Source organism: Carassius gibelio, chromosome A15 (genome assembly GCF_023724105.1).
Source record: "Carassius gibelio isolate Cgi1373 ecotype wild population from Czech Republic chromosome A15, carGib1.2-hapl.c, whole genome shotgun sequence".
Taxonomy (NCBI): Eukaryota; Metazoa; Chordata; class Actinopteri; order Cypriniformes; family Cyprinidae; genus Carassius; species Carassius gibelio.
Window position 1 is genome coordinate 4,894,933 of NC_068385.1, and position 26,052 is coordinate 4,920,984.

A 26,052-nucleotide genomic window follows, 5' to 3' on the forward strand; every position below is an offset into this window, starting at 1 on the left:
GAAGAAATAGAGGCAATGGAGGAAGAAAATCGGAAAATGTCTCATGACCACACACCTTTGCCTAGCCCAAATCCCAAGAAAATGAAACCAAAGAATCAAGATGTGGGAAAACAGCCGGGTGAGATAACAAATGAAACCATCTTAGATGCAATTCAAACTTTGATAAAGAGATTTGATGAACAAGATGACAGACTGAAAGCTTTTGAAAGTCGAATGGAAGCTAATACACAAGCAGTGAGAGAAAATAGGGAAGAAATAAGCGAAGTCAAGGAAGAAATGTAGCTGTTGAAAAAAGAAAACGTGTCACTGAAGCAGATCTGTCTGGAGCAAGCCAGGTATAAGAGAAGGTGGGATCTTAGACTGATGAGCCTTCCTGAAAAAGAAAAAGAGGATACAAGAGAGACTGTGATCGGCATCCTGACAAGAGTGATCCCGGTGTCAGTGGAGAAACTCCGTGAGTCAGTTGACACAGTGCACCGCTTGGGAAAGAAGAACGATGCAGCTACCAACAAGATGCCCAGACCTGTAATCATCCAGTTTGCCTTGAGAACGGTCCGTGATGAAGTATGGAGAAGATCAAGAGAGGCAAGAGTGTGCAGAGAAATGAACATTCAGTTCAAGGAGGACTTCTCAAAAGAAGATCGTGAGGCTCGTGCAAAGCTTTGGCCTAAGGTGCAAGAAGCCAGAAGAAACAGAAAAAAGGCCTCCCTAAGAGAAGGATATGCTCTCATTGATGGACACAGAGTTGACCCCTAAGTACTGTGTAGTAAGCAAATACTAAGACACTTTCTGCTTATTTAGAGCAAAATTTAGTAACATGTATTTAAGTTTTACAGAAAGGAACTCTCAGGTATTTTATTTAAACATATTCTGTTAGTATGAAACTTACCAGGTGAAAGTTTAATTGATTTAGCTGCTAAAAGGGGTTGAAGGACTTTAATTACGAGTTGATGTTTTTTCTATATTTTTGATATGTTACTCAGGACAACATGTTCATTCCTGCAAAAAAACTAAGTTTAGCACATTTAAAACAACCATACTTTCTTTTATATCAGTTAATGTTAGGGGATTGAATAACATTACAAAGCGTAAAGCCATTTTTTTGTTTTGTAAGGATCAGAAATCGCAATGCATCTTTTTACAGGAGACTCATTCTGTTATGGACAATGAAAAATTTTGGAAAAATCAATGGGGGGATTATGCCTTCTTTGCACATGGAACATCACATTCAGCAGGAGTCATGATACTATTCAATAGATTTCCAGGTAACATAATGGATCATAAAAAAGATACTGAAGGCCACTGGTTAATGGTGGTTGTGGAGACAAATGACAAACGTTACATTTTGATATGCGTTTATGGCTTTAACAACCAAGCAGTCAATGTGAAGTTGTATGAAAAATTAAGCCAACTTATAATTGAATGGAAAACAACGTATGATTCTGATAAAGTGATATTGGGAGGAGACCATAATATAGCCCCTGATTCATGGCTAGACCGAATACCTCATAGGAATTATCAACCTGTATATAGCGACACTATAATGTTTTTATGTACAACAACGTATATAATTGATTATTGGAGAGCATTAAATCCAACATCAGTTCAGTTTACATGGTATAACTCTGCAGGAAACGGTCAATGTTCAAGATTAGATTACTGGCTGATTTCATGCGAGTTATGTAGTGATGTTTCAGATTGTAAAATATCAGCCTCTCCGCTTACAGACCATTGCATGATAAGTCTAAACCTATTAACATCCAAACAGCAATTACATTCTCCAAATATCTGGAAGTTAAATAATGACTTCTTAAAAAATGCAGAATTTTGTGAACAGGTGAAGTCTCTTATCCCAGAGGTTGAAAAGCTAGACATGAGTGATATCAGTAAATGGGAATGGTTTAAGTTCAAAACCAGACAAATAGCAGTTGACACAGGTAAAAAAAAAATATCATGTATAAGGAAACGGAAGCAAAAGGATCTAATTGACAAAATCAGTCAACTAACAAGTAATGTACAATTATCCTTAGACAACATTGCTGAATTAAAATGATTGCAGTCCCAATTAGATGACATGTACACAACAAAGGCAAATGGAGCTTATGTTCGATCAAGAGCTAAATGGATTGAAAAGGGTGAAAAAAGTTCAACTTATTTCTTCGGACTTGAAAAACAAAGACAAAGTAAGAAAAAAATAAATAAACTTATAACAAATGGTATAACAATGGAAGATCAGAAATTAGTCCAAGATGAAATTAGTCTCTTTTATAATAACATATATAAATCAAAATTTAACAAATCAGATTGTGACATTTTATTTGAAAAAATAGATGAAAACATAAAAAAATTGGATGTGGAAGACAAACACATACTCGAAGAAGAATTAACTATAATAGAAATTGAAACTGCATTAAAACAAATGAAAAACGGCAAATCCCCAGGAATAGATGGGCTAACATCTGAATTCCTAAAATATTTTTGGGCAGATATTAAAAAGTTACTATATAAAGCTTTTTTGGAATGTATTAAGGAAGGGTGTTTGTCCCCTACAATGAAAACAGGATTGATAACCTTATTACCGAAACCTCAAAAAGATTTGTTGATGCTAAACAACTGGAGACCAATAACCCCATTATGTAGTGATTATAACCTTCTTGCTTTAGTGTATGCAAATCGCTTAAAGCATGTAATTGGAAAACTTATTGAAGAATATCAATCAGCTTTTATAAAGGGAAGATATATTCATAATCATATTCGACCGATTCTAGATATGATGGATTACCAATCATTCATTCAATCAGATAGTCTTGTTTTATTCATAGATTTTTTTCAAAGCTTTCGACACTGTAGAACATGATTTCATGTTTCCGGTGCTCAAAAAATTCGGATTTGGAGAAGGGTTCTGCAAAATCATAAAAATGTTTTATAATGATATTTATAGTTACATCTCCCTCAACCCTGGAATGACACCAAAAATTAAGATTTCACGTGGTATTAGACAAGGTTGTAATATTTCACAGAAATTATTTATTTTATGTACACAAATGCTAGCATATCTAATTGTAAATCACCCTCAAATTAAAGGAATCAAAATTTTCGATTACGAATATCGAATAAGCCAATTTGCAGATGACACAGTAATATTTTTAAAAGATAAATCTTTAATTAGAAAAGCCCTAGATATAATATCAATTTTTTTCCAAAGCTTCAGGATTATGTCTAAACCTGAAAAAATGTGAAATACTATGTCTTCATCCATGTGCTGAGACAAATATAGACTCCATACCTGTCAAAACTGAACTAAAATACCTAGGATTAATAATCTCTAAAGATAGAAATAAGAGAGAACAACTAAACATTGAAGGGAAAATAGAGAGTATGAAAAAATCTCTTAATCATTGGCTCATGAGAGATCTCTCTATTCTTGGTAGAATCTTACTAACAAAAGCAGAAGGTTTATCAAAATTAGTATATCCTTGTCAATCTCTTTATGTCCCCCCTCAAATGATTAAAAAGGTAAATTCAATCATTTTTAATTTCATATGGAAAAATAAGACACATTACCTTAAAAAGTCTGTGATGGTTAAAGACTATAAACATGGTGGGCTGAAAGCTGCTGACTTTGAATCCATGATAGGTGTATTAAAGTTAAACTGGGTTAAAGCTTATTTGACACAATCAAATTCCATATGGTTCCACATACCACAATATATTTTCCAAAATGTTGGTGGATTAGAATCTTTGTTAAGGTGTGACTTTGAAATAACTAAACTTCCAATCAAACTGTCTGACTTCCATAAACAGATACTGCTCTACTGGAAAATGATGTTCACTCACAACTTCACACCGCATAGTTCCACCTTGTGGAATAATAGAACCATATTAATTAACAGAAAGACACTATTTAAACAAGAATGGTACTATAAAAATGTTCTATACGTTACAGACTTGATGGATAAAAATGGCAGTCTGTTGCAGTTTAATTCCTTTGTCGATAAGTTTAATTTGAAATGCTCTTATAGAGAATTTAACCAAATCAGTAGAGCTATTCCACTTGCCTTAAAATTCATGATTAAAAATATCCTCACAAATTCAAATGTGACTGTTAAACTTCCTGAATTAAAAATTGGTGAATTGGAATTTGGAGAAAGAAAATGTAATAACAAAATACTTGGAAGTGTGTTTAAAGAAAAATTATTCTATGATATCAAAAAGCCAACAAAAATAAAGATAACAGATAATCAAGTTACATTAACAAAGACTAGTTGTAGCTATCTTAAATGGCCAATTTTACCCAAGGTAAAAGAAATTCAGTTCAAATTAATAAATAATATTTATCCTGCTGCTGAAACCCTAAGGAAAAGGTTTAATTTTGAAGTTAATCTATGTGTTTTTTTGTATGACAGAACACGAAACAATTGAACACCTTTTTTTCTCTTGTTCAGTCACAATGGGGTTTTGGAAGGATGTTTATCGATGGTTAAATATTGGGATCAATAACTCTTTGTTTAACAAATTTCAAGTGATGATATATATGGATGGTACGTCAAAAAATGATGGGAAAGTATCATATACACAAAAATAAGTGGAATAACAGCAAGCCCAACATAAACTGTTTTAGAACGAAATTAAAAATTATATAGCATCTCTAAAGGTGTTATCGGAAGAAAACCAGTCCATAAACGCACTGTTAAATGTCGCTGTAGATTTAGCAGCACATTACTGTAAAAACCTACAGTACAATACTTCATTTTTATATTACAGTAAAATACTGTAATTTGCATTGCATTCTGAGTAATATTGTTTGAGCGGGAACATTTTACAGAATATTTTAGTGTTGCTGTAACCTAGCTGTAACTTGGCTGTAATATGCCAGGCAATAATACAGAATTGCTGTAAACAGCGCGTCACCTGACAGACGACGTCACAACACAACTGCCGCAGCTCACTTACAGATGTCTGAACGTCTCTCTCTGTGGAAATCTGGAAGTTTGGTAAGTTAATTTTAAATTTTATAATTAGGTTTAAGGAGTACATAGCTTTTAGTGTGAAATGACAGTGGAAGTTTAGCCAGCGAACGTTGCAAAAACACTGTTAGAGAGTTAACTTTAGATGTCTAACATTACTCGCTGTTTCCCTCTTGTCCCGTCATTTTCATCTAACGTTAACTCGGCGAATTATACCTGATTTATTTCGACCAAACCAGACCTAGTGATTGTTGAAGATGGTTAATGTGAGTTTTATTTTGTTTATGTCGAATTTGAATGTAGTGTGTTTTACTATGGTCTGTGAGGTAAAATTACTATATTTGCTAATGGAGTCTGGTAGGATTAATAACTAATATGTCTCTGTAGGGATCCTTTCCATAATGTTCGATCCGAGCCTGTCACCAAGAAATGATAGTATTATAATAGACACTGTGCTCCAACTGCTAAAAAGATTTGCAGTCTGTGACTGTTTCCCGGATGACGTGCTGCAGCGCGTCGCGGTCTATTTGAATAAGTCGTTTAGAAACAAAAAAAATCATCTAGAAAAGGCTTTAAAAATATGTTATTTTCATCTGCAACGTAAATATGTGATTTGGGCTTCAGGGATTTCATTTAATTTAGGCGGGAGACCCAGTTCTGTAGCATTGCGATTGTTATGACAAATAATGATTAATTAAAAATATGAATAAAGGTATAATTTGCCTTTATCAAAGTTAATAATGATCTATTAGTCAACAAAGACCCATGCATGCCAAAAAAAAAAAAAAAAAAAAGTGTAAAAATGTAAAAAAATTTAGAAACAGAGGCTTATAATTTTTTTACTATATGTTAGATGTACTGTTGGAATGAATGAAATACAGTGATGTGTTAACTTATACATCCATGGCAAGTAACGCATAATTGAATAACATGTATTTTGATTTCTTACAGCTCTACAACGTGGGCCACTTATTTTTGCAGCCTGGGAATGAGTTTTCTGTAAGTATTAGCCATTTTAATACAATGTTTTAAAGGGTTACTTCACCCAAAAATGAAAATTCCGTCATTAATTACTCATCCTCACGTCTCTCCAAACCCCTAAGACCTTGGTTCATCTTTTACACAGATTGAGACTTCTTCCAGCATCAGAAGTTGAAGTGGAGAGGGGAGATTCAGTCTCTGCTGACTGAGATGGAGAATGACTCAAGAACCCTACAAGACCAAGATCGGATGGCGACTTCAGTTGTCCTGCTTTTGATGGCCTTCTTCAGGGAGGCGATGGAATGTATGTAAGTATCTCAAACACATCTATTGTTTATTTTGCCCACAAGGACATGAAAAAGTTTGTACTCCCCCTGAGTTTTTGTGCAATGACAATATTTTAAATATTTTTATTAAGATAGGAAATTTAAATAATAAATAAGCAGTGGAAAAGTATTTTAAGAAAGAAAAATATCACTGACAATATTTGACAAGTTGTACTCATTATACTCGTGTTTTATGTATAGTAGCTATTTCATATTCTGCACTTTGATTCATGTTGTTTTAATATGTTTAGGTCACGGCAACCCAGGCAGACATTGAGGCACAGCAGGTGATACCAGACACACCCAGGCTCATTATGCTTGGTAAGTATGTGGTTTTTCACTACAATTTATTATTTATGCACACACACATATCAAACATATCATACACACTGGAACACACTAACACACACTTTGTAAACTCACTCACACAAACTCAGACACTCACACATACATGCTCATTCACCCACACACTTACATATATGCATACTCATAAACACTCTCACTCTCATAGACACTCACACATAAGCTCATATTCACCATCATACACTCACTTACTTACACATACTCACAAACATACTCAAACAGTATTCACACTTACATATGTTTGTACACCTACACTCATATACACACATACTCATACACCCATTTACACATTCACATGAACACAAACATACTCAAATAAACAAACTCTCACAGACACTCAAACAATCATGCTCATATTCACTCATACGCCGACTCACTCACACATACAAACACGTACATACTTACAGATAGTTGTACAGCTACATACTCATATACACTCACATATACAAATTCATATTCACATGCATACACCCACTCACTCAAACACACATTCACATACACAAAAACTTACTTATATAAACACATATACATATACATACTTATACACACTCATATTCCCTCATACACCCACTCACTCACACACACATGCAAACACGTAAATATGCTGTACATACTCTCAGATGTTTGTACAGCTACACACACACACATACTGTACATACTCACGCACAGATGTTTTTCAGCTACACTCATATCTACTCACAGATACACACTCATACACCCACTCTCACACACACAGCTGTATCAACATAAGTATTTTTATTCACTTTTATTATACTCTATGAATGTGTACAAACAGTAATGTATAAATTGCAACATTTAAGAAGGGAGTTAAGTCATTCACGGACTTTGTTGACAATGTTGTTTTTGGAATAAAACATTTTAGGTAATTAACATTGTGTTCTTTCATTTTCAGGACATTCAATTATGACAGCATCCAAGTGGATGCTATCAATTGAGGGAAACATTATCTTGACACTGGAAAGCAGTGACACATTTATAACTGCCTTTGCAGTGATTTTCGCAAGCTACTACATCTTCAACATCGAGTACCAGGAGTCTGCTGCTTGTACACTAGAGCTTGTTCAGAGGCAAGTGAATTTCTTTCTGCATTACACTTTTGTATTGTATTTAAATAATGTGTGCAACAGTTGAGTAAGAAATAAAAGTTGGAGGACGGGAGGAATTTGAGAAAAAGGTTGAGTGCATTAGTCTTTTTTTTTTTTTTACATATTTATTAACTGGTATGATATTGCTAACAGGTTCCTGGTCAGAATCAACCCTGAAGATGGAAATGCCAGACAGTTAAAGTGTACTGCCAGACAGGGAGTTAGCAAGAGGACCAAGAGGTTGGTGCAGAGGAAGGTGACAGCCATCAACCCAAATGTTAATAGTTTTATTCAGTCCTTGATGGAGTTTGAATGGAAAACTTCAAACTGAAGCCTGCACTCACCACCCACTGTTAGTGGGACACTTGTTGTTGTTGTTGTTGTTTTAAGTTGTTATTGCTCATTTGTCATTATTTTACTCAACACAATCCTCAAGTTCTCTTTTCTTGTATGTTTTTGTTTCATTTACATTTGTGCAAACTTAAAGGGATAGTTGACCCAAAAATTTAAATTCTGTCATTGTTTACACACCATCAATTTGTTCCAAACCTGTATGAATTTCATCCTTTTGTTGGAAACAAAAGAAGATATTTTAAAGAATACTGGTAACCAGACAGCTGACGGCACCCACTGACTTCTATAGTTTTTTTTTTTTCCTATTATAGAAATCAAAGGCTACCATCAACTGTCTGGTTACCAACAGACAGTTTTCTTGAAAATATCATCTTTTGTGTTCAACAGAAGGAATAAATTCATACAGGTTTGGAACAACATGAGGGTGAGTAAATGATGACAGAATGTTTATTTTTGTGTCAGCTATCCCTTTAAAAGCCATTAATACCTGTGAATTGCTGATGCACTGAACATTCAATGGTTTTAAATGAAATGGTTGTAATAGTTTTAATTGATTTAATAAAACATTTTTGACAAGAACATTGTTTGGGTTGTCTTTTGATTTGGACAGGTATTCTGAAGTATAATTATAATATTACTTCCTATATATTTATATACTGAAATAACTACATATTAAAATCATAATATTAACATTATTAGTAATTATTTTGAAAATTATAGTAATATTTAGCAGTAATGAATCAATATAGATATTGCAGTACAATACCGTATTAATTACAGCAGAAGCAGACTAAAATGAGAAAATGTTGTAAAAATACAGTAAAATACTGTTTTGTACAATTACAGTACTGGCCTTGTGTACTGTAAATTGAATTACAGTATAATTACTGTAAATCACAATACAGTAACTTGCTGGCAACCGTGCTGCCAGTACTGTACTGTAAAAATACAAGAAAATAGTTAACAGTGCGAGTTATATGAAACAATGTCAGAGTCTCTTGCTCTTTGTGTTTACAGTCCTATGTTCTTAAACACGCTTGAAGCATTTATGTTGTTTTGTTAGCCTCTGTAATTATTTTTATTTTATTTTTATTTGTATTTTTATTTTTTATTTTTCTTACTTGATATGATGTGAGTTTGTACTGTTTTAAATGCGAGCACATCTTTATTATTTTTTTTCCTCAAACGAGTTGTTGATGTAAATTTAAGTTCAAATTTCCATCGAAATTACCCGGAACATTTTTACCAGGAAATTTTTCTCCCCAGACCTGTTGCTTTCTGCGTTTCCACCGCGGTGTGAAGTACCGGGAAGATTAGATTAGGCAAATGATTGGTGACGTAGGTCAGCGCGCGTTTCTCAATACAAAGTACCACTGATAAAAAAAAAAAAAAAAAAGTATGCTGATTTTGGACGTGCATCATCGGTAGTTAGTTCAGACTTTGTGCATTTGACTGGGGAGTGTGATGTCCGCAACTACGCAAGTCCAGTGAATCTATAAACAGCAGCCTAACTATATACTATATATATAAATGTGCGAAACACATTTTTAAATAGCCGCTGTCTTTATAAATAAACAGATTTGAGTTTTAAACAACTACATTCTCGCCTGAAATACTTTTAAAATTACATTTCATGACACAGTAACAGTAATATTTTGAAAATGTTGATCCGAATAAATGGTGGTTGAACTCAACCAATGCTGCCTGAACTCAACCAATCAGAATGTTTAGCGCCAAAGTCAACCTGTGGTCCGCGGTGGTATTGCAGGTGGGCCGCCAATTATTTTCTGTTCATTTCCAGTCCATTCTAGGGCTGTGCGATTAAAAGAAAACATCCTAAAATCACGATTTGAGCGTGCGCATATGCCTAACTCCAGGTTCACACACTGTCTGTGATGCGCCTTTTTTCTGAGCCAATGTTGACGGATCAGAGCGTTCTCACTGCGGTAAAAGGCTAGTAATAAAAACGTGCGAAAATAATTCATGTCTAACACATGAGCATAGAGTGAATTTGTTAGTGAACAGGATGCAGTTTAAGTGAGAGGAGACACGTTTTAAGTGTGCACACTCTCTCCTCGCAAAGCAGCATGTATCCGAGCAAGCACGACCGGTTTTGTGACAGAGCAAAGGAAATCTGCTGCTAACAGAGAGATTCGCACTCGTGCATTATTGTAATGTGCTTTCGCGTTATATTTATGCGCTCTCACTGCTTACCGCATACACATACTGTATACACACAGCAAACACCTGAGGCACCGCTACAATTAATGAGCTCTATGAACAATGCATGGCAAAAAAGAAAAAAAGTCCCTGTATACAGGATTTTTTTTTTATTTATTTTTTTTTGCCACAAGTCTATACATTTTTTTACATCTTCACTATAGTGATAATTTTGACTTATGTCTGTTCTAGAAATTTTACAACTTTTTGATAAAGCTCTGATTGGTTTTCTTTTGGAAATATGTTTCAAATTAATCCTGAATGCATTTATGACTGTAAAAGCACAATTGCAAAATTGATCAAAAAAATCGCGATAGTTTTTTTTTTTTTTTTTTTGTCCATATCGCACAGCCCTAGTTTATTCAATAAATATAGTTTAAAATCTAGCTTCTGAGTGCTAAGTTATTAACCCAACAATAGCGGGGTCAGTTAATTTTTTTGAAGTGGGCCGCGCAAACATATGTGTTTGGTTGTGTGGGCCGCGAGTTGAAAAAGGTTGGGAACCACTGCTCTAACCTTAACTGAGATCACAGTCAAAGGGTGTATTGATATCTGTTTGAAATGAAGCCAGTTTTGAAATTCCAGCCAAAAAGTCTGTACTGATTCACATTGGAAAAACATATGATCTACAGTTTCAATATCTTTCTCACAGAACCTGCATGACTTGTTCTCCCAATTAAATCTTTCTTGTAGGAAGTTATTAGATGGATATTATTTTATATTATTTTTCTTACTTGATATGATGTGAGTTTGTACTGTTTTAAATGCGAGCACATCTTTATTATTTTTTTTCCTCAAACGAGTTGTTGATGTAAATTTAAGTTCAAATTTCCATCGAAATTACCCGGAACATTTTTACCAGGAAATTTTTCTCCCCAGACCTGTTGCTTTCTGCGTTTCCACCGCGGTGTGAAGTACCGGGAAGATTAGATTAGGCAAATGATTGGTGACGTAGGTCAGCGCGCGTTTCTCAATACAAAGTACCGCTGATAAAAAAAAAAAAAAAAAAGTATGCTGATTTTGGACGTGCATCATCGGTAGTTAGTTCAGACTTTGTGCATTTGACTGGGGAGTGTGATGTCCGCAACTACGCAAGTCCAGTGAATCTATAAACAGCAGCCTAACTATATACTATATATATAAATGTGCGAAACACATTTTTAAATAGCCGCTGTCTTTATAAATAAACAGATTTGAGTTTTAAACAACTACATTCTCGCCTGAAATACTTTTAAAATTACATTTCATGACACAGTAACAGTAATATTTTGAAAATGTTGATCCGAATAAATGGTGGTTGAACTCAACCAATGCTGCCTGAACTCAACCAATCAGAATGTTTAGCGCCAAAGTCCCGCACCCGAAAGTTCCGGAACTCTGAAAAAGTACCACATCGCCAGAAGGGACTTTCTGGAGAAGGGTCTGGCTGCAGACCACGGGCGAGTGGAGCTCCACTCTCAAACCGGAAATACGTCACCTCCACTTGAAAACATCAAGATGGCGTCGCCGGGAGTACTTCAAACTTAAAATCAGGTAATTTTATCTCTGCATCGCTAAAATGGTGAACTGACGCTGTTGTAACGTGCAGTGTAATAAAAACGCACAGGGGCTTACGTGAAATTACTCACAAAAGGATTAATAAACACTATGGATTTATATCGCGAGCAATGTCAATCCTGTAATGAAGAGACTTTGCAAATATCTTTAGTTCATTCTTCCATCCGCTGAAGTGAGGTTTAACCTTTAAAAAACTTACATCTATGAATCTAGTATTTGCACAAAGTAATTAAGTTATTTATCAAAAAGTCTAGGATCTTTTCCTTCAACAATACTCTAACCCAGTGGTTTTCAACCTGTGGTCCGCGGTGGTATTGCAGGTGGGCCGCCAATTATTTTCTGTTCATTTCCAGTCCATTCTAGGGCTGTGCGATTAAAAGAAAACATCCTAAAATCACGATTTGAGCGTGCGCATATGCCTAACTCCAGGTTCACACACTGTCTGTGATGCGCCTTTTTTCTGAGCCAATGTTGACGGATCAGAGCGTTCTCACTGCGGTAAAAGGCTAGTAATAAAAACGTGCGAAAATAATTCATGTCTAACACATGAGCATAGAGTGAATTTGTTAGTGAACAGGATGCAGTTTAAGTGAGAGGAGACACGTTTTAAGTGTGCACACTCTCTCCTCGCAAAGCAGCATGTATCCGAGCAAGCACGACCGGTTTTGTGACAGAGCAAAGGAAATCTGCTGCTAACAGAGAGATTCGCACTCGTGCATTATTGTAATGTGCTTTCGCGTTATATTTATGCGCTCTCACTGCTTACCGCATACACATACTGTATACACACAGCAAACACCTGAGGCACCGCTACAATTAATGAGCTCTATGAACAATGCATGGCAAAAAAGAAAAAAAGTCCCTGTATACAGGATTTTTTTTTTATTTATTTTTTTTTGCCACAAGTCTATACATTTTTTTACATCTTCACTATAGTGATAATTTTGACTTATGTCTGTTCTAGAAATTTTACAACTTTTTGATAAAGCTCTGATTGGTTTTCTTTTGGAAATATGTTTCAAATTAATCCTGAATGCATTTATGACTGTAAAAGCACAATTGCAAAATTGATCAAAAAAATCGCGATAGTTTTTTTTTTTTTTTTTTTGTCCATATCGCACAGCCCTAGTTTATTCAATAAATATAGTTTAAAATCTAGCTTCTGAGTGCTAAGTTATTAACCCAACAATAGCGGGGTCAGTTAATTTTTTTGAAGTGGGCCGCGCAAACATATGTGTTTGGTTGTGTGGGCCGCGAGTTGAAAAAGGTTGGGAACCACTGCTCTAACCTTAACTGAGATCACAGTCAAAGGGTGTATTGATATCTGTTTGAAATGAAGCCAGTTTTGAAATTCCAGCCAAAAAGTCTGTACTGATTCACATTGGAAAAACATATGATCTACAGTTTCAATATCTTTCTCACAGAACCTGCATGACTTGTTCTCCCAATTAAATCTTTCTTGTAGGAAGTTATTAGATGGATAAATGTCCTTTAGGATTTTAAATGTTACTTCTTTGGCTTTAGGAAGAACTGGATAAGTAAAATAACACTTCCTTATTTTCTTTTCCTCTTCTTCACTAAATTCTTGAAGAACATACTTTCTTTTCAGTTGACTGGGGAAGTACAGTTTGGATAATACATTTCTGAAAAACTTATTTGTTAATTGTTTGCTCTTTAAATTTTTACCTTCAGTACATGATGGATAGCATAGGTGTAACTTAGTTTTTGGTGGCTTGTGGTAAAATAATGTAGTGAATAATGAAAGGACACGATTGTTTTGTATGTGTATGCCTTTAGCATTTGTTATATAATGTTAAAAAGGTCTTATGAGGTGGTTGTTTTCATATTTAATTTTTCATTCACTTCCAGAGATAGGATTGGCATGGAAAATGCAGCACTCTTTACATTTTAAATGTATGTTGCCACCCTAGAAGTCAAAGTCTTTTTACATGTGACATTAACAGAAAAATAAAATATCGCAATGTCATTTTTTCCCAATATCGTGCAGCCTTATCACTGGTGCGAGTGGAAAGATTCACTCTCTTGCAGTTGATATGACATGTAATATTATTGTTCTCAAAACAAAAGGCATTCTTTTTTTTTCTGCTGAATTTCTTTGGATCTCGGCATTAGCTTTTGAGGATTTTTTGGTCTATTTCACGTTGTCAGGCCTAAGAGATTTCTTGATTGTGAACAGGTGTAGCAGTAATCAGGCCTGGGTGTGTTTAGAGAAACTGAACTCAGGTCTGATAAACCACAGATTTAACAGGGGGGCAAACACTTCTTCACACAGGGCCATGTAGTTTTTTTTAATTTTTATTTAGTTTTCCATTAATAATAAAAACCTTCATTTAAAAACTGTATGTTGTTTACTTGCGTTATCTTTGATTAATATTTAAATTAGTTTGATCTGAAACAATAAATTGTGACAAAAAATAAGAAATCACACCTTTTCACACCACTATATATATATATATATATAGTGGTGTATATATATAGACACACACACGCACACAGTATATAAACTGTATGTGTGTGTACTCATTTCAGTATTTGTATTTTCATATTTTAATAATATTTTTTACATTTGAAGTGTATTTTGATCAGATAAATTAAATCAGCTAAATCATATCGATCAAATCATCCCACACACGCAAAACGTCTTTGAAGAAACATTTGTATTTGTTTTATTTAAACATAAACGTAATATGCTTTTTAAAAATAATATAGGCCTACATAAATTAATTTATTTTTATTTATTGTTTTATTTATTGTTTCACGGCTGGACTACTGTAATTCTTTATATAGCGGCATTTCAAAAATACAATTAGATAGGCTTCAATTAGTCCAAAATGCTGCTGCGAAATTTCTAAAAAATGGTCGTAAATATGACCACTCCACCCCGCTACTCCGAGCCCTTCACTGGTTACCGATTCAGTATCGCGTAAATTTTAAAATAATTTTATTCGTCTACAAATGTGTGCACGATCTGGCCCCAAGCTATTTATCTGACCTCATCTCCCCTTACAACCCCACTCGAGAGCTCCGCTCTGGAAATCAAAAGCTGCTCAAGATCCCCTCATCCAGACTCAAACGCAGAGGTGACAGAGCATTCTCTATCGCAGGCCCGAGATTGTGGAACAACCTTCCAAGCCACATCAGAACTGCTCCTTCACTAGATATCTTTAAATCTCTCTTAAAAACCCACCTGTTCTCCCTTGCCTTTTTGGATTGACAGGGATAGTTTTTAGTAAGTTCATTAGTTTCAGGTAGTCGTGTGTAAAAACATAATATTTGTGATAAAGTGCTAGACACACTGTCTACTGGATTGTAAATTTTCACACTTGGTGTTTTTAATTATTATGTACCATCAAATGCTCAAGGGAAGCTATACACTCTTTTAAACTTTCACTGGCATGTAACATGTTCTAGTGTTGTCAATTCTATCTGCTTTATTTTATCTCTATATGTCATGCATTGTATTTTGTACAGCACTTTGGTCAGTCGGGTGACTGTGTTAAGTGGTGCTTTATAAATAAACGAACTTGAACTTGAACTTGAACATAAATTAATAAATATCAATCAATATAATTAACTGTCATACATAACTAAATAAAGGTGCATGTTGGCAGGCTTAATACAACAGATGACAGCACGGCTCAGATGAGAGACCACGGGTTCAAGTCCAGCACACGGAGGGTGACTTGTTTCACATGTAACTACAACTCCTCAAAATGCAAAGAAATATAGCTTGAATATTGTTGCAGGGGAAATTTGTGGGATTATTCCCGTTTTCTGCGTTTTTTTTTTTTTTTGCTTGCATGTGGGGTCACTTCCTTTGCTCAGCTGACATTTTGCTAATTTTGTTATTTGTTTCTATTAAAATGCTACTTCAGGATGTTATTTTTTTCATAAATGATTTAAAATGTTGACTTTATATAAGAAAAGATCACATATTATAATTTTGCAAACACTATGGGAACATTCTGAATTTTCTCTGAACATTCTGAAACAAGTATTAACTTGTGGCAAATAAACAAATAATTCTGAATAATAGACAAATATACCAATTGTCTTTGAGTTTTATTTTCTGGCAAGAAAAGGCCAGCAGTCGTACAGTCAGTCAAAGCGGCTGAAGAGAGTGACGGTGAAGGGAGGGCATCCTTCCTCTCTTATAGTCTCATCTCTCAGAACGTTATCTCTTACTTATCATATTCTATCCTTGTCACGTAACACCCTTTTACCATTCCATTCCAATGCCATATTAGAAAAAGGATTGTGTGTCCTCTTTTACTGTCATATCTTAGAGATCAAGAGCTGTTCTTTGTTTTGTATATAATAATGTAGTATTTGTACCAGAAATCATATCACTTATTACATGTAATTTTTATTTATTTAGTTGGTTTTTAGGGAACACCATTCAATAAGAATTTACTGCGAGAGCATAAATATCCTACAGGAAATTGCAGTCAAATGCAGGTAACATTATATGATACACTGTGGTTTTATTCAAAATAAAGTTCCAACAGAAATCAGAAGAATAAAATGAGTAGATTCATGAAGTTTCACAAACATATATAAAGTGCATTAGCCTGTACTTGAAGAGATGTTCTCTGTTTGGTTTTACAACACACATTATACACAGTCATGCTCCAAACATGAATTTTGCAGTTGCTGTTTTTTTTTTTTTACAATTTGCTAGATAAGGACTATAAACATACTGAATTAGATCCAGGTTTATCATTTAGAGATCCGTTTTCTACATATCCAACAGTTCAGTTGAGTTTTCATGTCCTCGTTCTTTTGCGTCTGCCTTAAAGTCCAGATGATCTTCAGCAAAAGCCGTCTCCAGCACCAGCAGCAGAGACTGTTTAAGCTTCTTCTTATACTCATCACACATGAACACATAGAGAATGGGGTTCAGACAGCTGTTGAGATGAACCAGGTAAATACTGACAATCTTTGCTCTCTGCAATACTTCATCACTCCAGTTATTTCCTACTTCATAAAAAACGCAAACATGGTATGGAAACCAACATATGAAAAAAGCCAGAGTTACAGTTATAATGACCCGGTATGACCTGAACTGCTTCACCCTTTTGAGGCGTTTGATTCGTAGTCCAATAGCTGTGTATGAAGATGCAATGATCAGAAAGGGGATGAGGAAGGCCACTGTAAAATTATATGTGATCACAGATGCAAGATTAGATATATTAAATGTATAGAAAGGAATGCAGATGCCGATGGATGTAACCCACACAATTATGCAGATGATCTTGGCTTTAAGTGTAGTTCGTTTATTTTTAGCCCAAACAACCATCCATGTGCACAGGCATCGGTCCACACTGATAACTACAAGAAAGAAAATACTAGCAAACAGATTTAGATTTAACATTATCTGGACAATGAAACTCATAAAATAAAGACTCAACTGGCCCAAATTTGAAAGATTATCTATGATTGAAGACAACAAGAAGATGAAGTCTGCAATCGCTAAGTTGAGAAACCAAATGGTGTTGACGGTCGTCTTCATTCTGCAGCCAGTCAGAAATATTACAAGCCCATTTCCAATGAGACCCACTACACAGGTGGCAAAGAAAATGCAGAATTCAAAAATCTGAAAGCTTGTAAATCCCTCTTGCTGCATCGTGGTGTTATGTGCTGTGTCTCCGGTCATGTTTTCAGCTTCAGAACTGGTGTTTTCTACACAAAGAAGAATGAGAGAGAAACACAACAAGGGCTGATTTAAGGTCTGTTTTGGAGGCATCCTCTTATCATTGTGGTGTTTCTTGTGTGGAAAATAATTTTTGCATGCAGTATATCACACAAAAATGCAATTTTGTTTATCCTTTTGGTGATTAAAACCTAAAATTAAATTGTATTCAGTTTAGTCTCAAGTTATACTGAATAATCATGATATTCTACAGCATCAAATGAATGGAGGTGAGTAATAAACTGAAAAGTTTTATTATTATTTTTTATGACCATATGACCGTTTTTTTATACTGTTGAGTATGAAACTTCTGGCACTGACCTCACTCTATATGGCCATTGCTGTGGCAATCACTAGATACCAGATAGACTTTTCAAACAGATTAAATTTCATCACTTATTTTTAAAGAGAAAATATTACTATTTGTGAAAGATATGTTTCTGAATGAACTGTGATAAAAATAAAAATAAAAATGCACAGAAACTGCTGAGTTTGAAAAACTAGATATTGAAAAATGAAAATGATATCTAAAAATCTTGCCCGTTAAAGGCAAGTTTAAAACTAAAAAAATTAAGCTGAAATTTGTTTATTTATATTTGACATGTTAAGTAATGAAAAAACATGTTTTGCCCTGACTTCATATCATTTCTACATTGCTCTCTATGTGTGCATTGATTATGTCTTACACAATTTTGCATTTACTAAACTCTGAGAGTTATATATAAAAAATGTGATATGAATAATACACATACCCATTTTTTGAGCTGTTGTTTCACTGGAACAAGTCGAGTCTCGATCTTGCACGGTCTTCTTGGTCCTGTTGGTTTTATACTAGACAGTAAAGTCTGGTGTTACATCAGTAAAGACTGATTTGTTGTGATAAGGGGCTAAATGTGGTGTCATTAGCAAACATGGTGTATCTGCAGCTATCAGACATCATCTGTGGGTGGTGGGCATCTGTCTGCAGAAGAGTGTTGAAAAGACAAATTTGTGGTGAGTTTAGTGGTGCAGACTACTTGGTATGTTACTTTAATACACCTACTTTGAAATATGTTTTCATAACACGTTTAACCCTCTGGCCCTCTTCAGTCATTTTTGACCGAAAATTTTATATTTTGAAATGTAAAAAATCATAGCTTCATCAGAATAAGATGACACTTGGTGACTTTTGTTACATTAGCAATATGAACACACAAAAAAATCATGGACATAATTGAAAGTCAAAAAAAAAATAAAAAATAGTCACACTTACTTTCTATGCAGGGTCAAAAATGACTGTAATAAGAAATGAATGGGAAATATGAAATAATATGAAAACTCAGTCAATCATTTGGTCGTACAAACTACAAATCAGCCACTGGTCAGGAAAAAAGTGTGCAGCAATCAAGGGGTGACTCTCCAGAATACCAGGAGGGCAAAATAGACACCAGTCAATAAATGGAAAAAATACAAAAGGGTCTCTCTCTCTCACACACACACACACTCACAGCCGGTAAGACTGCAACATTAACATTAAGTACATTTAGTACATTGAATAAAATATTAATTAATTACAAAATGTTTGTGTAATGTTTTGAATTATCACTTTTCATTCCTTATTTTGTAGGATTTTTTAATTATCAAATACTGAGAGACAAAAATGCTTTCCCTTTTTATCAAGATTTTAATGTTTGACTGTAATCATAATGTAAAACCTGATACTTATCTAACTAAAAATATTTAAACCTTGACAAAAAAAAATCTTTTTGAATTTCTAGATATATATCTAAATGCAAAACCTAAAAAAAAGGAAGAGATGAGATCTAAAAAACTATGGGAATCCAAAAGCCTCTGTATAATACAAGAGGTTATGCAACGTTACACAAGTTTTAATAAAAAAAAATAAAAAAAAATGCCTCCAGATTTCCCCATTCTCACATTAAAAAAAAAAAGATTTTAAATGCTTTCACTCTATTTTAATGTGAAATATTGCATTTATTAAAAAATAGTAAATAAATAAAGACATTTTGTTTTACTTTTCACACCAGCCCTGTGGAACAAACTAGAGAGGTTGCAATTCGATGCTTAATTGTCTGCCTCTCTGAGAATCGCATCAAGCACCATCAGGTGAGCGTCTGAAATCGATCAAAAAGCAAGTTACTCTCCAAACCTAAATAAACAGCTTATATAAAGGCAGTTAATTAAATTCAACCAACATAGATAGAAGTAAAATGAATGGCTGTAAGTCACTTATTTAATTTTAAAATATAAATGTCCATTTCAAAATCTTATTTTTTGAGTTATTTCATTGCAATGTATTTTTTGCACTGAGAAACAATCTGAAAAAATTTCAAGTGGTGTTGTAATACACATTTAGTTTTTTAAAGATACTCATGGGAATAAGGAGGAACTGGAACTGCTCACACTTAAAATCATCACGAAAGATGGCTCAACAGATGATCCATTGCAGACTGGGATAGTGCTGGAAGGCATAGAGGTGATGACGGGATTGGCAGGTGTTGCAAAGGCTTGTGTTTTTCTGCTTGGCCTAATTTATGCAATTAATCTGAGTTACCCCAAAGAGCTCAGTGTACAATGTTTGTCTGCAACTGTTTGATTAAAGTATTGTTTTAAGATGTTTGTCGCGTGTTCCAAAAGTAAATATTAGAAAAATAGTTACAAAGGGTGAAAAAAAATTATATATTGTGAAGTTTGCAATTTCTGTGTTACAAACAAAACATAAAGAAAATAAGAAAATGTTTTTTTTTCTAGTTTTATTAGGAATTCCATACAAAAGTAAATGTTTGAAAAATGTAAATCCTTTAAGAAGTGTTGTAGAGGGTGACAAATCAAGGAAATAACATGTTGAAAGTGAAGTTCCACTTGTATATTTGTCACAATTTGTTGTACATTCCTGATGTGTGGTTATAGGCTTCACCTTCATGGCAGCCTGTCAAAATAATTAACTGAAATGCTTTGTGTAATTTGCTTGTTCAATTTATTTAAGATATTAAATGTTAAGTTAACACAACTTGAAATTACTTGGTAGATTATAAAATGTTGAATAATTTAAGTAAAGTATGTTGAGTCATCTCAAATATTTCAGTTCATATAACAAAGATTATCTTCCTTTATTTTAAGTAAAATTGTTCCAACTTGGGTTGACTTAAAAAGTGAGTTGCAAAAATGTATATTTTAAGTAAATCCAACACATAATTTTTACCAGTGAATGGTCTTATTTTGCTCATTTCTATGTTGTGTATATCAGTCTGCTCATAAAGTTAAGGCCGCTTCACACCCTGAAAAAGATCTTTAATGATGAAGGCTGCTAACTCATGCAATTAGCTTGAGATTCGTGCAATAGATTTTTCTCATGTCACACATCCATTTTCTCATGCAGTGAAAAATCCTTCCCCACCGGGCTCATGGTCCAGGTCACTAAATGTTGACAGAGAAATGCCAAGAACTATGCTCACATAAAACATTTACTACATCTTCAGAATTTGTGATTTGTGAAAACTTTGTTTGGTATCAATCTTACAGTCTCATGAGATTGGAAATATGATTCCGGTCCCATTTCAGTTGAACAGACCAAAAATAAATTATACAATTCCAGGTTAGATATGGATTTCAGGTCATTTCATATCCCATCAAAAGGTCCTTTGAAGCTTTTATTATGTTATATAATTGTTTTGTTTTGGCCGTCACTGTTCGCAAAGAAGAAAATGTATTATGATTGCACATAAGAACTGGTTTAAACTTTACGCAAACATTTTTTAAGTAACGATTAAAATATGATGACATTATAAACGAATTATGCATTCTATAGTAACTAAATAAAATAACACCAACCTGCTAGAACAGCTGGAGTCTGCGACGCTTACTCTCGTTGAACCTTCTCAGTACAGTAGCTACTATCTTTCCATTCATCCGGAAATTTTCTTGTCAAGTCTCTTTCAAATGCCAACTAAATGGGCCTTTCGCTGATGTAGCGTGCTCCTTCGATTCGTAAACACATTTTTCAGAGTAGCCTAGAAAATGAGTTTTCGCATGTAGCTGTAGAAGCTCCAAATGTCAGAGCACATTTCATTGCAGTGAGTACAGTAGGCATAGCTTCAAGCGTGGTGTGATGCTCCTGTAGTATTTGTTTAAGTGTTAATTTTTCGCCACTAGAAATCGATCTAGCCAGTAGCCTACATTACCCAGGAATTGTCGGGCCACAACAAATTCTGAATCAATCACTTCTGAATTAGTTAAGTGCATCATATCTTTTTTATGAATTTATAAAGCAAGTTACACACATTAAAGAAGTCTTCAACCGCGGGCTCTGTGGATATTGCATGAACTACCACAAGATGGAGCTGATGATTGAAGCAATGCACGTACAGAATCACTCTTCCTAATTTGTCCTGCAAAATTTTCTGTACTCCTCCATTTTTTCCGGACATGAGAGAGACCCCGTCATACCAAGAGCCTGCAACTTCTCGAACTATTTCTTCAGTGACCAGACTGCTCATGTTTGCAACGATGTCATTTTGAATTTTGTGAGAACTGTACGTTGCATTGCGTGGTATTGTCTTCATAACACTCCTGAACTCTGGATCTTTTCGGAGGGTATATTCGAATAATGAAAGGAAAAGTCAGCTTCCATCCTCTGTCAGACTATCAAAAGCATCTGTGCCTCCCCTTAGCGGCAAATGATTCACTACAAGAAACTCAATCAGGTCCACTACAGAGGAGAGGTAGTAGTGATTCCTAGCTAATTGGTTACTGTTAACCATAGTGGATATTTCAAGTCCACTTTCAGCCCGTTTTTCTCTGTCTTTCCAGAGTGCCATGCTTGTAATGTGCTCTTTTGACGCTGCATGTTTGATAAGGCCTTTTCCCGCCTCTACAGCGTGTTTCCAATCACTTTATCCCCTTACAGTGAAAGCATTGTCTGATGGAGATATTAGGTATTTCCAGCATGGAAAACAAAATGGAGCATCTGCTTCCACTGAGTATTCCAACCACTCCTGTGACGTATACCATGACGCAACAAATGATCGATGCAGGTTGTATCAAAGGCGAAGAGGAAAACATCTTAATTTAACCTGATTTGGTTTATCCTCACCAAGGTCAAAGGCACTCTTGGGCGTGCATGAGTTGGAGCATGAGGGCAGAGGACCAACAGGTGTTGGTCTCTTGTCGACTAGCATGCAAACTATGGGACCGATTTATCATATATTTTCATAAATCCATTTTTATACTGCAATATGGTAATCTATCTAGCCATTACTGATGAATCACACAATTATAGGAAGCTCTCAGATAGGCTAGCGTTGCTAGGAGACAAATCTCCGCCTACCACCAGTCTGATGATCATGTCAGATTTTTGTCTGATATTTTTTTGTGGTTATGGTATGATTAAAACTCGATTGAATTTACGTTTTGTTTTTAAACTTTTTATTGAAATTACACATCTCATTTTATATCACATTATACTTATTTAATAACGTTTTTATGTTCTATTGTGCCAGGCTTGGGAGGCACAAGCCCCCCCACCCCCCCACCCCCCCACCCCCCTTGACGCCGGGCCTGCCCGGTCCCTAATGAGTGAAGAATTGAAAGTATGGGATTTCCAGAATTCTCAAATATTTAAATTATCACACAACTTATAACTGTGATCAGTTTTTAATTAAAACACAAACCAAAATTTAAAAAATCTTGGTCATATTAAATTATTCACGTCAGAATTTTGATTGGAAACCAAAGTTGAATGATATAAAATAATTTCTAGCAGAAGCACCACAAAAGAAATTCAACCAGGCACTGGATTCTGCATTTTGGATTGGCGGGTGAATCCTTACACAGCTGTTTTACAAAATTTAATGATTAAAAACCTCAGTACCAGTCAGCTGACATTTTGCTATAGCATTACCATGAAGTTCCCATTTAAATGTTACTTCTGTATGTTCTCTGAACATTCAAAAAATTGTTTATTTTTATTTTATTTTTGCAAACTTTAAGAAAACATCAAATTTTATAATTTTGTAAACTCTATGGGAATGTTCATTTTGTCTGTGAATTGTTTTACTCAGTGGGGTAAGACCTCAATACACCGGTCCCTTACAGTGTATTTAACACAGTGGAGGTAACATTTTATGATACACTGTTGTTTTATTCAGAATAAAGTTCAAACAGAAATCAGCAGGACAAATTATGAGAAGTTTCACAAACATATATAAAGATCGTTAGCTTGAAGAGATGTTCTCTGTTTGGTTTTACAACACACTTTATACACAGTCATGCTCCAAACATGACTTTTGCAGTTGCTGTTTTTTTTACAAGTTACTAGATAAGGGCTATAAACATACTGGATTAGATCCAGGTTTATAATTTAGGGACCGGTTTTCAACATATCTAACAATTCAGTTGGGTTTTCATGTCCTGATCGTTCTTTTGCGTCTGTCTTAAAGTCCAGATGATCTTCAGCAAAAGCCGTCTCCAGCACCAGCAGCAGAGACTGTTTAAGCTTCTTCTTATACTCATCACACATGAACACATAGAGAATGGGGTTCAGACAGCTGTTGAGATAAACCAGGTAGGTACTGACGGTTGCTGCTGTCTCAATTACTTGTATATGACTGGCACTCCAGTTATTTTCTTCTGCGGTTATTATATAGAAATTTATAGCATGGTATGGAAACCAACATATGAAAAAAGCCAGAGTTACAGTTATAATGACTCGGTACGTCCTGAGCTGCTTTCCTCTTTTGAGGCGTTTGAGTCGTACTCCAATAGCTGTGTATGAAGATGCAATGATCAGAAAGGGGATGAGGAAGGCCACTGTAAAGTCATATGTTGTCAGAAATGTAAAAGTAAACCTAAAAACTTCAAAGGATGGAAAGCTGCAGCTGATGGATGTAACCCACACAATTATGCCGATGATCTTGGCTTTAAGTGTAGTTCGTTTATTTAGAGCCCAGACAACCATCCATGTGCACAGGCATCGGTCCAGACTGATAACTACAAGAAAGAAAATACTAGCATACAGATTTAGAGTTAACATTAGCTGGACAATGTAACTCATGAAGTAAAGACTCAACTGGCCCAAAGTTGAAAGATGATCTACGATTGAAGACAACATGAAGAGGAAGTCTGCAATCGCTAAGTTGAGAAACCAAATGGAGTTGACAGTCGTCTTCATTCTGCAGCCAGTCAGAAATATTACAAGCCCATTTCCAATGAGACCAACTGCAAAGGTAGCAAAGAAAATGCATAATACAAAGATCTTAAAGCTTGTAAATCCCTCTTGCTGCATAGTGCCTCCGGTCATGTTTTCAGCTCCAAAACTGGTGTTTTCTACACAAAGAAAGATAAAGAAAACATTTGATGGCTGATGAGCACCAGCTTATCATTATGGTGTTTCTTATGTGCAAAATAATTGTTGTGTGTATTAACCCACATCGAAATGTGTTTTTTGTGTGTGTGTGTTCAAGTCATAGTGCAATGTTGATATTCTGTTGCATCAAATACATGGAGGAGAGGAGGATGAGGCTTTAGTTTTCAATAAACAGACAAGTTCTAATTGTATGACCCTAGCAGTGCATGGATGAACGATGTAAGAAGGATATTTAACATTAATTACAGTATTTAACCATTTCTGCTGTCTGTTTTCACATTTTTTTGTCTTTTGTATTTTATTTTATTTTGAGTATGAAACTTTCACCACTGACCTCATGCTTTGTGTCCATTGCTGTGGTGATCAGTGTAAATGTACACAGATATGGACCAGATAATGGTCAATATCTATATATTAGATAATATATATATATATATATATATTAATGTTTGAGTAAAATAAGACTAAAAAAGAAATTCATTAAACTCATTAAAAACATACCTATTTAAATCTCAAACAACTGTGAAAATGTAATTAGTTTATATTTTTTGACATATAAATTGATCAAAAAACATTTGTTTTTTTTTGCCATGACTTGTTCATACAATCTTTACCATACACTCTAAGTGTGCATTGATTGTATCTTAAACAGTTTTGCAGTTACTACGCTTTGAGAGTTAAAACATGTAAAAATCAAACAAACAAACATGTAATATGTATAATGCGCATACCCATTTTTTTGAGCTGTTGATGTGCTAGGACAAGTCTTGATCTGTTCCTGTCTTCTCGGTCCTGTTGACAGACTGGTGGTTTTACACCAGACAGCAAAGCCTGGTATTACATCACCAAAGGCTGATTTGACATATTTACTGATAAGGGCCTATAATGTGGCAGCATAAGCACACTGATGTTTTTTTTTTAAAGTTGCTAGATAAAAACTATAAACATACTGACTGAAATGGCTACAGCTGTATAATACAGTCTCTCTGCAACACTAGAATGTTCTTGCTGTTTGATGCTGTCATTGGATGGGCTATGAAGTAAAAAGTAAAAATTAATGGTAGAATCATAAAGATATATGTTCCTATATATTCATTGTTTA

At 34.7% G+C, this 26,052-nt stretch overlaps 3 protein-coding genes across 4 annotated transcripts in view; 1 reads left to right on the forward strand and 2 right to left on the reverse strand.

Annotated features, from left to right (window-relative positions):
* The window catches only part of LOC128028997 (gamma-secretase subunit PEN-2), a 70,430-nt gene extending 56,193 nt beyond the window's left edge, over window positions 1–14,237 (forward strand). Inside the window, exon 5 of one of the 2 annotated variants that reach the window (XM_052616428.1) lies at window positions 14,119–14,237. The gene's annotated coding sequence lies outside the window, so the exon portion shown is untranslated. Of the gene's footprint in view, window positions 1–14,071 lie in introns of both variants that reach the window. The other variant, XM_052616427.1, reaches the window with a different exon arrangement.
* A 2,065-nt stretch (window positions 14,238–16,302) lies between these two features.
* LOC128028989 (C3a anaphylatoxin chemotactic receptor-like) lies at window positions 16,303–17,746 on the reverse strand. Its single transcript, XM_052616415.1, has one exon. The coding sequence runs from the start codon at window positions 17,639–17,641 to the stop codon at window positions 16,634–16,636; it is 1,008 nt and encodes a 335-aa protein (XP_052472375.1). The 5' UTR covers window positions 17,642–17,746; the 3' UTR covers window positions 16,303–16,633.
* Window positions 17,747–23,348: 5,602 nt separating this feature from the next.
* On the reverse strand, window positions 23,349–25,685 carry LOC128028837 (C3a anaphylatoxin chemotactic receptor-like). Its single transcript, XM_052616167.1, has 2 exons — window positions 25,682–25,685; window positions 23,349–24,910 (listed from the first exon to the last, which is right to left on the reverse strand). Exons 1-2 carry the CDS (start codon window positions 25,683–25,685, stop codon window positions 23,946–23,948), a joined length of 969 nt encoding a protein of 322 aa, XP_052472127.1. The 3' UTR covers window positions 23,349–23,945.
* Between the last annotated feature and the right edge of the window lie 367 nt (window positions 25,686–26,052).

Excerpts from the sequence above, each read along its gene's own strand:
- LOC128028989 (XM_052616415.1), bottom strand. The coding sequence starts at position 17,641 with ATGCCTCCAAAACAGACCTTAAATCAGCCCTTGTTGTGTTTCTCTCTC.